We start from the raw sequence: 13,290 nt of genomic DNA on the forward strand, positions 1-13,290 counted from the left end.
TGAGAAAAAAAGCACGACAGCTAGACAGGAGGAACACATGGCACCATGCACACAAATTCCAGTTTTCCCATGGACTTTGATGAAGACTGGGTAGACAGATCTTTTCAGTTTGAGATTTTGCTAAGCTGAGCAAGGTCAACCAAATCACTAGGCTGCATACTCTGATTTACACCTCTAGGAACTGAGGATGGATCATGACGATTTATTTCTGGAATATTTCATATATCTAATGGTCCAGCAAGATGGCCACATTCTCAGCTACTGAACTGTAACACTGTTCAGCATTCTTAAAAAAAAAAAAAAAAAAAAAAAAAAAAAAGACCCCCCCAGCTGCGTATAGCCTCACTGTGACCCTGCTACTTTACCTAGGATAAAGCCACCTTCAACAGTGTTTGCTCTGAAACAATAATGAGTCTCAGACAATCTGTAAATATTTTAAGTAATTTAAACTTTTAGATTTCAAAAGCTCATCAGCACTTCAGCACCACTAACCCTCCTCAGCTCCGTGTCTCCTTGACTGAGTTAATCTCCTGCAAATGCATGCTTCACAGACATGACAGCCAGAAGACTGCCACGCACCGGGAACACCTTCTAATATATCACTATGACACAATACGACATATTCACTAGACCAGCAGCAGTTTTAAGGCCAATCAGAAATTTTTAGAGAATTTATTCAAATTCATGGTTTTACAAGTACTGCAACAAACCTGTAGTCTAAACTATTATTTTTTCAAATACCATTCCCCCTGGTCCAGGTTTTGAATTTGTTTCCTGGAAAGTTAGGATTAAAACTGTTCAATGCTTGAGGACTTCAGGGTTACCCTGCAATAGTATCACCATTTCCAGAACTAGGAGTTAAATATCCTGCTGACCACATCTCTTGGCAGGAGAGTAAAAACACACCTTTTAACATAAAACATCATCAGCAACCCATACGTGCCAGGGCCACCATTCTCCTTATTAGTGATGCTGTGGAAATAGCTTACATTTTAAGTAAAAAAATATTTTAATAAACTAAGAAAACACCACCACTATCCACACTTTGTTTACAAACATTTTATCAACAGCCTGTGGCTGATCCAGGATTCTCTGTCTATCCCTCCCCAGCTCTGATAATTTTTACACAATGGCTTACAAAAACAATGGGGTGAGTGACAGGATTCCCAGCTGCTGAAGTCATTCAACGAGCTGCTTGTGACTCTGCACAAATAGTCTTTTCAGTTAAAGAGAGCTTGTTTCAGAAAGAGATTCTGGAAAAGTTGTATAGGTCTCTCGGTCACCTCTTGATCAACATCAGTATGTCCATTCTCTAGTATTGCAGCAGACCCGAGCAAACCATCTACGTGACACCCTACCTGCCTCGGATGAGGGAGCAGATTTTTCCCCATTAAACATGCAACTTCAATGGGAAAAACAAGTGATGAGTGGGAAGGGAAAGAGAAGGATGACTTTGTAAAACAGAAAGTTACAGTACACAGCAATGAGAACTGCAAATGGACAAACAGGGGGGTCTTTCTCTTTACGGTTTTCACATTACTTCATTTTTAAGCTGTGATCTATAAACAAAAGTGATGGGAGATTACTCATTTAAAAATGAGCTAATCAGGCAGTCTATCAATTGAACTCAAATTCCTAGGGAGCTTTTTATTATAAGATAATGAGCTCATATCTTCTAATTTTCATCAGCATTATGAGCTTTTGATTTTTGATACAGGAATTCAACCAACACCATCTCAAAGCACCCTGACACCTTGAAATGGTAACAAAAGAACCAAATGGCAAAAGCTACATCTGGGCCTGAGAATTCACAGGATCGAACTTAAGTTTTTAGTCTCCAGTAAAAATCCTCTGAAGGAAATTGCTTAGTATATTCAGATGTTCATTATATTTTCTGCAGTGAAAAGAGTTTTCTGAATTTCAAACAGAAGGTAAAAATTTGATGTTTCCAGTCTTTTACTATGATTGACAGGTATTTTAAGATAAAGGGACCAGAGTGCAAACAAGCACTGCAGTTCCTGCCACTTCTTTATCTTTCCTTACCTTTGTGTATTGGCTGGATGGGAGGAGATCCACAAACACTTTCAGATCAGTAAAACAGCAGGGTTTGTCCCCAAATTTTTTGAAGTATTGGAACATTAGTTCTTCTGGATCACCTAGGAAAAGGGCCAGTTCATCTTTTAAATATGCTCTATTACAAGTTGAATCTGTAAAAATCACTATGAGAAATCTTTGTTACTGCTTTTTTTTTTTTTTCCTCCCTTCAAGATTACACAGCAATTTAGAAAACGGATAGCTGCACTACTGCAGATTTTAACAGAGGCTCAATGTCTCTGGTAACCAAGGACACATAAAAAAAAACCCCAAGAGCTTCATTCAAGCTACTTTGGCAGATAAGAGCTCAGCATAACAGGCATGCATACACAGCCTCTGCTTATCTAACAGTAACCTATTTTTGGATGGAAATACAAAAGTAAGTGGCACAGATGTTGCTCTAATCACATTCTCTCCTTCACCAATTCCCTAAACGTGATTTTTAAATGCAAGTTTTTAAAAAGCAAAACCCAATACTACTGCCAAAAAATTTAAAAATGAACAACCCAGAGATTACAGCATAACAGCAGGACTTTTTACAAAAGCAGTGCATTAGGAATGCACTTTTCATTATAATGCCAGTGACTGTATGCTCCTAGTTCCCATAGGTCCTTTTCAAAGTTTCCATGCTTGCTTTTACAAGCCCTGGAGCAGTCTGGAACTGCCTGCCTTTCTTCAAGGCTCATCTTCTAATGCTTTCAAAATGCTTTACATACAGACAATGGCAGACACATTTTGATAACAGACACTGTATTTAACTCAGCGATTTAGCAAAGAGCTTGTTCCAAGTTTGCGTTCTCTCTAGAAGATTAATATATCATCCAGTTGGTGGCTCTTACCTAGTTTATATTCATCATTACAACCTCTGTATCGCAATCGTCTAATCAGCTCCAGTTTAGCTAAATATGGTCCCCGAAGCGGCCGAGAGTTCTTCGATTCTTCCGTTATCCTCTCTTCTATAAACTTCACAGCTTGCTCTATAGAATAGTGTACCTCTCCTTCCAAAGAGCTGTGCAATTGAAGAGACAAAAGGTTCTTTGATTTTTCCCATTGCTAGGGCATTGATAACACGTGCTCAGCATACTCCCAGGATACTCTTATGGAAATCTGGCATGATGGATTCTCTAATTCAATAACCATGAAAAATACGAACTGGAAGATTTCTACAGCATAAAGACCACTCTTTATACAGCTGTTTCAAATAAACTGTTGCCAGCCTTCAAAACAAAGTAGGGAGAACACATCACTTTGGGTCAAGAAATTAGCCAAAGATACAGGCAGCACTGCATTGAATATATGAATGCAAGCAATTTGCCATAGCACAAAGGAAAAACCAATCCATGGCAAAACTGTTAACTTACTGCTCTTCTTCTGGTGGAGGTGTCCAGGATTCATCAATGAGTTGAAACACCGAATCAAAGTATGTTATATAAAACTGCCAATCATCTGAGCTGAAACAAAAATCAAGCACAGAACAAAGTTTAGGGAATTGCCAAAACAGTAACTCATTTCTAAAACTGCAGTCCTTGCAACAGCTGAATTTAAGGAATAGCACATATTCATATTACAGAAAAAACAACAGTAATAAGAATCATTTTGCCTTGAAAAGGTCTCACATCTTAAGAATGCTGTCATCCTGAACTTCTTGAAACATATTAAAGGAAACAATTTCAATAAAGAATTGCAGCAAGCTACTCTTAACATTTATATTCCAACCAGAGCTCAAGATTATCCCCACAAAATGCTAATGCAGAAGTTTCTCCTACCCATGTTCAGAGCAATTTAACAGTGTAGAAAAGGAGATGCCAAATACAAAGAAGTAAAGCTGAAAGTGTCCTTATGTTAGTTCTACACGTTGACAGTGTTGTGTTCAAGCATCCTGTAAAGCTGATGCTTAATTTTCTCCAGTTTTATCCACTGCAAATATATTTAATAAACATTAAACACCAATAACAACTTCTCTGGAAAAGAAATATTTTGCTGTCCCTGAGAACAGTGGATGCAGACAGAACCTTCTAATCTTCAAGCCTCTGTATTTAACTTATACTTAAGATTAGGGCACAGCTAAATACAAAAAGCAAACGACAAATCTCTCTGGACAGTTCCAAGAGACAGATTTGATCATACTAGCGCGCTCTCTCTTGATGCATCTGTTCAAATCATTACATGTATTTCCTATTATGAAGTCTGGCCAAGTGAGAGAAATGAAGTTCCAGAAAATTAAATGTAAATGCAGTTCTCCTCCTCTCCCACCATGAAAGTTAGAGCTCTGAACAACCACCAGAGCTTTTAGAAATAAGGAGGTAAAGACAATTTTATTGCATTAACATGTCACTAAAGTCAGCCTTCAGAAAAAAGCAACTACAGTCCTGACACTGACTCTCCCTGTGACCTTCACCATGTCCCTTTCGGCTGCCCTCTTCCGCAGGCTTTGGAGTGTAAATGTTTGGAAACGCTTTGAGATCTTCTGATGTTCTTCTATTTTAACCACTTACAAAAGCCACTCAACAAGGCAATTAACAACCAGCCTGGAATTTTTCTTCATTTTTTTTTTAGTAGGACTGCAGAAATATCATCTCACTTTTTCAGCAGCAGCCTTCTCGACAGCGCATTGCACTCTGGCCACCTACACAGCTTCTTGTACATTGCCATACACTTGTTCTCGCGGCTTTGGAGCTCACTTGTCAGCTTCTCTAAATTAAAAACAAAAGGGCAAATTTATTTAATCAATGCATTTCCTTCTCCACTTCCTGCGCAAAGCTTATTATAGCCCAGGATGCAAACCAGCAAGTGTAAGAGAAGAGAATAGAGACCCTTGAAGGATAGAAAGAACAGATTTGCTATGGAAACCTTCATAACCCAATTACTTAAAACTGCAAGTGCATTTTAATCACCAGAAAAAGTCCACAAGAATGTAGGATGCTAGGAACTTTTTTGCTGTTGTTTTAAGATGGCAAGTACAACAAACTAACATGCTATGTCATTTACTACTGCTAAGCATAGTGCTGCAAAGTTCATAACTGAATAACACTTAAATACCATAAACAGCTGGTTAAAATCAGTTTGCAGGACAGCATCTCCAGAGTTTGCATCAATGTTTGAAACTGGTGCTAAGAGTCAGGCTTCTTACAGCCTTTTTATTTGTAACCAGTGGACAAGTCTGAAGCAAAGGAGAACTGCTGTTCCTCCACACAATTGTGGTTATTAATTGACAGAGTAAGATACCTCCTAGCTTTCCTCTCACGACATCCAAGGCTTCCTTGTACTTCTCCAAACGTTCCAGAATCATGTAGTACAGTTCAACCTTAAAAGAAAGATTACACTGCCGTGAAATCTGCTAGTAAAACAATATACAGGTGTGCCAAGAAATGAAGTGGCCTATGTTACTGCCGTTAGAAATAGAAGAGAGCCAGGACTGCAAAGATATCTTTAGCATTCCAGAGGGTGGAGCACTTAAGAATTTAGGTCTCTTTTCCATTCTCAGTCCTGAAGTTTCTCCTGGGGCCTCCCAGGGAGCAAACCCAAGTAATTCATCAGTCAACCAAAAAAATTTCCTTGGCCGCACTCTTCAAATCCCTCTCAACCCTCTGCTCTTGGTTTTCCTTCTGTCCCACTACATTCACATTTACTTCCAGAACACTACTGATTATTATCTCGGAAAACTGTTAAAATAACCAAATTCCTTTAACAGTGCATTCCTTCTCTTAATAATGTTCAAATCAAGCTGAAAGTATCTGCCAGACTTACTTCAGCCTCAGCTTCAATCTTATCCTCTTTCACCATTTTTTCCACCATTCTCTCAGCTAGTGGCAAAAACATAGTCTTTGAGAGGTTTTCATCCTGTGCTGAAATAGACTATGGAAGAGAAAAAAAAAAAATACTGTAACAGCTTATCAACTTCTTGTGTTGTCCCACCCACTGCTTTTTCCCCATTAGAAGAAAAAAACCCCAACAACCAGGTGCTTCCATCTCCCCCATCAAAACCACACATTCAGAGTTGCCATCTGTCACGTGCAGAGAGCAACTGCTCTGTTAAAAGGCAGCAATAAAACTAGCAATATACTGAAAAGCTCAACTCCTGATTACATTGTCCAGAGGCTCATACATCTACGCACACAATACCCATAGCAAACAACATGTAGCAAGAACACATTTGTGCTTTCCATGGCACGGTATTTTAGAGAATGTGATTAATGCCTCTGTGCTTATTTTCTGCTTGGCCAACACTGTCAGATTGTTTGATAAGTGCCTGAATCTGCTATTTCAGCTAACAGCAGCACAGCTGAGCTGCCGTCTATTCCTGCAGACCTTCTGCAGTCTTAAAGACATGCTAAGTCCAGAGCTCTCATTTATTTCCTCCTTGAGCCTTTATAACCTAGTTACAGTAGAGGAACAGTTGTGCCTAAGGAGCTGCAGATGTTTGAGGATTTATTCATTAGTTTTCTAACTAAAAAGACAGTAGGGTACTAGTCCAGATAAGAGAATAATTCAAGTTGCACAAACACCTTAAGGCAGACCAGTTAAGTTGCGTTATAAAAACACTACAGCATTCACTTTGAACCACATCAATAATACTGCTCAAGGAGGGCTCAGTCCTCCCAGCATCACACAGAAATAGTTCAAACACATTTTACTTAAAATAACCTCTAATATTTTCACTCAGAACATTTCTATATTTGCACTATACCTGAAGCAACAGCCAAGCTATTTTGCAACACTGTACACACCTGCATAATCAGGCTCATCACAGACCAAAAATAGTAAGGATTTTTGGGTACAATCTTATAAAGTGCCATTCCAGCCTGAAAAATAGAAGACAAAAGTTTTATCATTCCAGAAATGCATTTGAAAACGGGAGCTAAGCAGCAATGATGGCAGCAGACAATACCGAATTAGCAACTAGATGGGAGGACTTTTATCAGTCTGTGAGCCCTTCCATCCTAACACACATCGCTGAAGAAGAAAATGGAGGGTGAAAATGTTTCAAAGATCAAGTACTTTGTGTAGGTCTGACAAGGAACGGCAACAAGCATGTGCATGTATGATTGCCTAAACAGATGACAGCTTTAATTAGAAGCGGTAACTACTTGAGGGAGCAGAAGACTTATTCTTTAGGAGAGAGGGGGATATTTCCAGCGCTGATTTTCACCAATATGCTCAGTAAGCGCTAAAAGGCACACCAAAGCACATGCCTCCTTCATGTAAGCAACTGTCCTTCACCACTCACTTCATACATATGCAGATACCCGAAACATGAGGTCACCCATACGTGAAAAGCAGTGGTTAAGCAAAGGTCGAGCTGAAAGCTTGGCTGCATCAAAGCAGAGCCAAAGTATTCCAGATTCTCTAGCCTAACACAGAAACCGTTATTCACACGTCTCTCGCAGATTTCCAGGGTCTGTATATAACAGAACACTTTTACCCATACAAAGTCTGTAATTAATTTTAGGAAGTTACATATAATACAGTCTAGTACTGCAGCTGGACTTTTGTGCCGATTTCCTGACTGCAGTCTCAGTCGGCATTTTGCAGTACTTTCAGCTGAAACACCCCAAAACACAGGACGCTGAGGTTTATTGTTACTCTCCAACCAGTTAGCATCCACACACTCTTTGCATCTCTAAGTCCTTAGGTTGAACGTACAGGCTGATTTGGAACATCCTACTCTCTGACAATGTCCGGTAACTTAATTAGATACATGTTTTTATGACATCTTAAACAAACAAAAGCTTACATAAATGTTAAATATTGTTAGCTGTGTAAGACTTGCATTTTTTCCATTCGTGGTTGTGGACAGGAGTACAATTAACATAAAGCCACGTCTCTCAAGTTTAGATTGTCGTATAAGGCTTATAATTTCATGTACGTTAATAACTTGGCCCCTATCTAGAGCTTGAACTCAAACAGCATACACACTGGTCTACAACAGAAGATAACACGTCTGCTCAATATATTATTTTAGCTATTTAAACCAAGCTTGTACAAAAATACAAGTCGCCTTAACAGAGTGGGACTGAGAGGGAGTTTAGGAGTCATTTACTTGGCTCTCTGTGCTTTTTTATACAGAAGAGTGAGCGCGCATGCTTTGAAAAAAATCTTCCATTTATAGGCATTCTCCAGGCACCTAATTTGGAAGGGATGAAAACAAAACTAACCAGCATGACACTGTGCTGCCAACGGAGAAGTAAGATGTACTTACAGGAAGTGCTTTTTAGTTTTTCTTCACTGAATTACAACCAATACAAACCTAGTTATAACTTAGATTCCAGAGGTAGAAGCATGGGCAAAGATAACAGCAGACTAAGGAGTAAATCAAGTCCAAAACCATGGGTCAGATGATCTCGTTAGATCTTTTTCTATCTATTCCAGAAGTCTGGAAGTTCCACTGCCTCATACATAACCACTCTACTGCTCACGACAGATTGATAAAAACCTCCCAAAATAGCCACCATATTGTATCAGACCAGATGTGCACACAAAAAGCACAGTTATCCTATCCCGTGTAAGGAAAAGAAAGCATTTGTCTTCAGATAACCCACCCCCTAAACAATGGTCTTTTAAGCCTTTCTGTATAAACTAATGTGGAGTATGATTTCTGTATTAACCCAGCTTAGCTTTCTGGAAGATTACTTATAATATGAAAATGCATAAATAGTAAGATATGCAGAAAAAGACATCTTAAAATGACCAGAACACAAACTGTTGATTGTACCTGTTGCATCTTCTTGTATTCTCCAACCCTGGCATAGGCCATGAAGAGATGAGAGTGATACTCTTCACTGTTGGGAACCTTCTTTACAGCTGCCTCATAAAGTTTAGTTACCAGCTCCGCTAAACCAAAACCAGATGCTTGAGTTAAGACAAATTTGGGAATAATCTTAAAGCACAGCTACCTAAAGATAGCATCAGTGATACTCTGAACAGTAATCTAATTACACTTATCAACCACAGAAATGGCATTCTCTCCCCCAAGACCTCAAGCACTATAAACAGTAGCCAAAGGAGGAAAGTGCTTAAAAAAACCCCAAACAAACCAACCTCAAAACAGAGTTAACAGCAACAACTGAACTGCTCAGAAGCATTTAAGTGTTTCTCTTAAGAAAGTTTATCTATTTTGGAACATCAAACTGAATGAAGATTTCTACTCCTGGCAGAATGACTGCTCCACATGAATTATGTATCAAAACACAGAACATTTTCAGAGCCTAAAAATCAAATTAGTTACTCTTGTCGCAGGTTTACTTGTTAGTCATATCCTGTTTTTTCCCAATTGCCTATTTTAGTATTCTTAACGAATAAAGTAATTCACACTCTACTTTTTAATAGAAAGTAGGTCTATCATGAGTAAATAATTATAATGTGCAAAACTTTCTTACATTTTCACCCTTCCAGATTTTTTTTTTCCTTACACAAACAATCATATTTCAGTATAGTATTAGAAAATTAAGTGTAATTTTTCTTTCACATAGTTTCCATATCCTTGACACACATACATAAAACATCTAACTACAATTTGCTTGCAGGACCAAAAGTGGAAGTGCCAAACACCCACTATTTCCTTTCCGAGTTATAAACCTAAACGTTAGAAACCTGAGCGTAATGCTTATGCAAGTTGTTTAGAATCACAAAAAGGCTTTTCACATTTTCAGGGGTTTGTTTACGCTGAGGTCACACATACACACAAAAATTTCATATTATTTCAGAAGTGATGCTTTAACTCCACATATACATACACACAAACATATAGAAAGAAATAAACTGGGAGAGCATAAGCAACTGCTATGTTGCAGATTGACACCAGGTATCTATTTCTCCAAAAGTTGTTTCACCCCATTGCCATTGCTCCAGCAATTCAACGCTAAACGCTGCTACCGCTACCACCACCACCATGAACCACCAGAAGCTGCCAGAAACAACTGTTTAGAGCTGTAGATAAGCAGTATATACGGTCTGGCTTCTTTCAGAAAAGCACATGCAATTTTACTCCGTCACTCAAAACATTCACGATTTAGTATTTGTAAAATACCTTATCACACTACAAGGAACCGTACTGAAAAAGCTCATGCGGTCACATTGTGAGGCCAGGATTTCCCTTCTGCTTCTCTCACAGCTTCTCGAGGCCTGAACCCCTCGACTACGGTCTCACGGCATTAAGCAGACTCCAAACCACAGACCATGTGATTTGTCATCTCTACCACATATACTGACAACGAATTCCAGTAGCTTTCATTAAAAAAATGTGATGATGAAGGATGATTATTAGCATGCCACTCATTTAGGAACTGCGTACACAATAATGTTAATGAGAGAAGCCTAAACAAGGTGCTTTGGTTCATGGTGACCACTAGAGCCTCAGAGGCACTTATAACAGATATCATTTATGTTCAAGTTTCTTAATATTGTGCCTACACACAAACCCCGGACTTCACATTTCTCATGAAACTGTGGGTCACGTATACTTCTGGAAGAACATAAAGAATTGTGATTTTTAAGAGAGGCAAAGGAAAAAGCTTACGTCTATGCATTTCCCGGTAGAGAATAGTTAGTGCTTGCAAGGAATTATCATCTGTGGGTTCAAGTGCTGCTACTTCTTGTGCCAGAGCATACGCTTCATCTTGCTTGCCAGTTCTCTGCAAGCCGATTGCCTTTAGAACCTATTGACACAACACAGAGGCAGCTGTCAGGAACACAGTCAAGAGCTACGAACGAAAATCCTCATTCCTGGTGGGGAGAGGCTTTGCCCAACCACCTCGTTACTTCCACAGAACTTCAGGTTTTATTACGCTTCTAATCCATATGGCTGTAGAGGAAACCTATCAAATGTAAGCTGCGGCAAATAGAGCGGCTTTCCATTTCCTTACCAAATACACAGGCCACTCTACGGCATCAGCTGCCACTCAGTTTTCCCTACCTGCGGACTGAAAACTGACCAGTCCTGCCAATTCTCCTTTTTTTTTTTTTCTTTTGATAACTGGCCAGAGAGAAGTGAAATAAATGAGATTCAGGTCAATGACATGCGCTTCAGCTTGGGAAGTGTTCAAAATACAGAAGTATTTTGTAAGAAGGTATGAACTGTAGAGGGAAAAACCACAGGGAAAAGAGAAAATAGAAAGATAGTCATATGTTCAGAAAACCGAGGAACAGAACTCTTTTCCCTTCAATGTGGGCAAGGAGGGCAGCACACAGGAGGCAGAAGAGCAAATGCCTCCAAAATCACCTTGTTATGTTTTACTAAGGACTACACCGCCCATATATGTTTTACTCCAAACTACTACACCTCACCAAGAGGATCTGTGCAAGTTTCCAGGCAAACATGATATTGCGTGAATCACAACAGCTCAAGATGTTCCAAAGGATTCAGAAAACACTGTGGTCTCTGGAAGATCACGGGCGCTGTTCAAAAGGCACAGCAAAACACTGGAAGTCTCAAGCTACGTTCACCAAATAAGGTCAGCGCACCGCAATCACACTTACCTTCGCACAGTGAAGATCCTTGTGTTTTTTGAGCAGTTTATCCGCTTGCTGGATTGCCATTTTATTATTGCCATTATCGAGATAATCTGCACAAGAACAACATATATAGTATTATATCAGCACACAAAACCATTCCAGAAAGCTATCTCTTAATTTTACTGTGGAGCATGTGCTGTTAGGCCACTAGTGCAAACCACATTTTCCTTGTACAATCACTACTAAGCCAAACGTTCAGGAAACATGTCATTTTGCAGATGATGTATTCATCTCACTGTACGAGTTTTAGTCATTCAAACAAATAAGCTTTTGTCATTACTCCACCTAGATCATTACAGCAACAAAAGAGACGTATAATAGAGCAGGTTCTGCAGCAACAGCTCTTTGCTAGCAATGGAGCTTAGGCCCTTTGCTTCAGTAAAAGTAGAAATTAATTTGGTGTGCCTTTGGGAGACTTTCAATGACTTTTAACAGGCAGCAGGTTAGAAACTAAGCGCTTATAATCTAAGCATTGAGAAGAGCTACTGGTCCATGCGATCCATACTTCAGGCAGAGCAAATCTGTCCCCTAACAGAGTATCACTGTGTTTTCAACAGACTGGTTTTGAAGACAAAAATTTCCTAGGGGGATATCCCACGATCTAGTAAAACTTCAGTTGTAGAAAACCACTGTCTCGAGACCATTTTCTCTTTTTTTCAGCTCGGTATTACCATTTTCAGCTTCACCTACATGTCACCACGTTACTAGACAATTACAAACACGCAATTTTTGATGAGAACATGACCCCTGTATGCTTCCCCTCCCTCAAAAACTAATACTTACTAACCCAAACCTGGCAGAAAACCTGACCCGCACCTGACGTGCCAACGGGAAAGGGGCTGCTCACGCTGTTCTGGCCTCTCCCCTACCAAACTGCAAACAGAGCCGGTGCCGCTTAATTGAAATTATGTTACACATCTTTTTCTCGTCAAGACTGCAGTTCTCATTATGAGAACTCTTCTACCAAGTAGAGAGGTGACCTTTAGTAATTCCTTGGTATATGGTACAAAGTGTGCATCTATACTAATGAGGTTTATATTCGGCAGCTTTAACATTTGCTTCCACAGCCAAGTGCTGCAGATTTAAAGTAGAGCTAATTGGGCTCCTGAGACCACACAGACAAAAATCTCAAACGAGGCACTCTGCCTACACTAACCAAAACAAGACATTGCTGCCTAAAGTATAGTTTGAAACTGTAATACATTGTCTTTACATGGGTAGGATGGCCATTTTAACTTATGAAAACCTGTGCAACCTTTAACATTAAAACTTAAGCATGGACTTCTCAGTGAAGAGGTTTCAAAACTGTGGAACAGAACATCCCAGTGATTTCTGTGCAAACCAGCAGAGACTTCTTGATTTAAGGATCTGTGCTGCACAGCTCACTTAAACACGAATTATCTGCCACACTGCACTGCCTGTCTTGGGTTGTTTAACAACTGTGCCGATAAGATCTCCACTTTAGGTCTCCTAAAGTAAATCAAACAAACCACAAACCTCTCTCAACTGCAGAATAAAAAGATTGTATTTTGCTAACAACAAGTAAGTTTGTTGGAAGCCAAAGTAGCTGGCAACTTCCAAAGGAATTAAAGCTAAAGGAAAATAAACTGAAGCCTATGTTAGTTGTGAGTCTGCAGGTGGAGATGCTCAGTGCCTGGAAATGAAACACCTGAACCTTCAAGTGAA

The 13,290-nt window shown here is 39.4% G+C and overlaps 1 protein-coding gene across 1 annotated transcript in view; it reads right to left on the reverse strand.

Annotated features, from left to right (window-relative positions):
* NAA25 (N-alpha-acetyltransferase 25, NatB auxiliary subunit) overlaps positions 1-13,290 on the reverse strand; it is a gene marked incomplete at its 5' end in the record, with an annotated part of 31,015 nt that overhangs the window by 15,940 nt on the left and 1,785 nt on the right. Inside the window, 10 exons of the mRNA XM_082491843.1 lie at positions 2,044-2,156; positions 2,934-3,103; positions 3,456-3,545; positions 4,676-4,787; positions 5,320-5,398; positions 5,842-5,949; positions 6,822-6,896; positions 8,807-8,925; positions 10,610-10,748; positions 11,569-11,654. Coding sequence (XP_082347969.1) covers positions 2,044-2,156; positions 2,934-3,103; positions 3,456-3,545; positions 4,676-4,787; positions 5,320-5,398; positions 5,842-5,949; positions 6,822-6,896; positions 8,807-8,925; positions 10,610-10,748; positions 11,569-11,654 — 1,091 coding nt within the window. The remainder of the gene's footprint in view (positions 1-2,043; positions 2,157-2,933; positions 3,104-3,455; positions 3,546-4,675; positions 4,788-5,319; positions 5,399-5,841; positions 5,950-6,821; positions 6,897-8,806; positions 8,926-10,609; positions 10,749-11,568; positions 11,655-13,290) is intronic.

This window comes from Vanellus vanellus, assembly GCF_965231255.1.
Source record: "Vanellus vanellus genome assembly, chromosome: 16".
Taxonomy (NCBI): Eukaryota; Metazoa; Chordata; class Aves; order Charadriiformes; family Charadriidae; genus Vanellus; species Vanellus vanellus.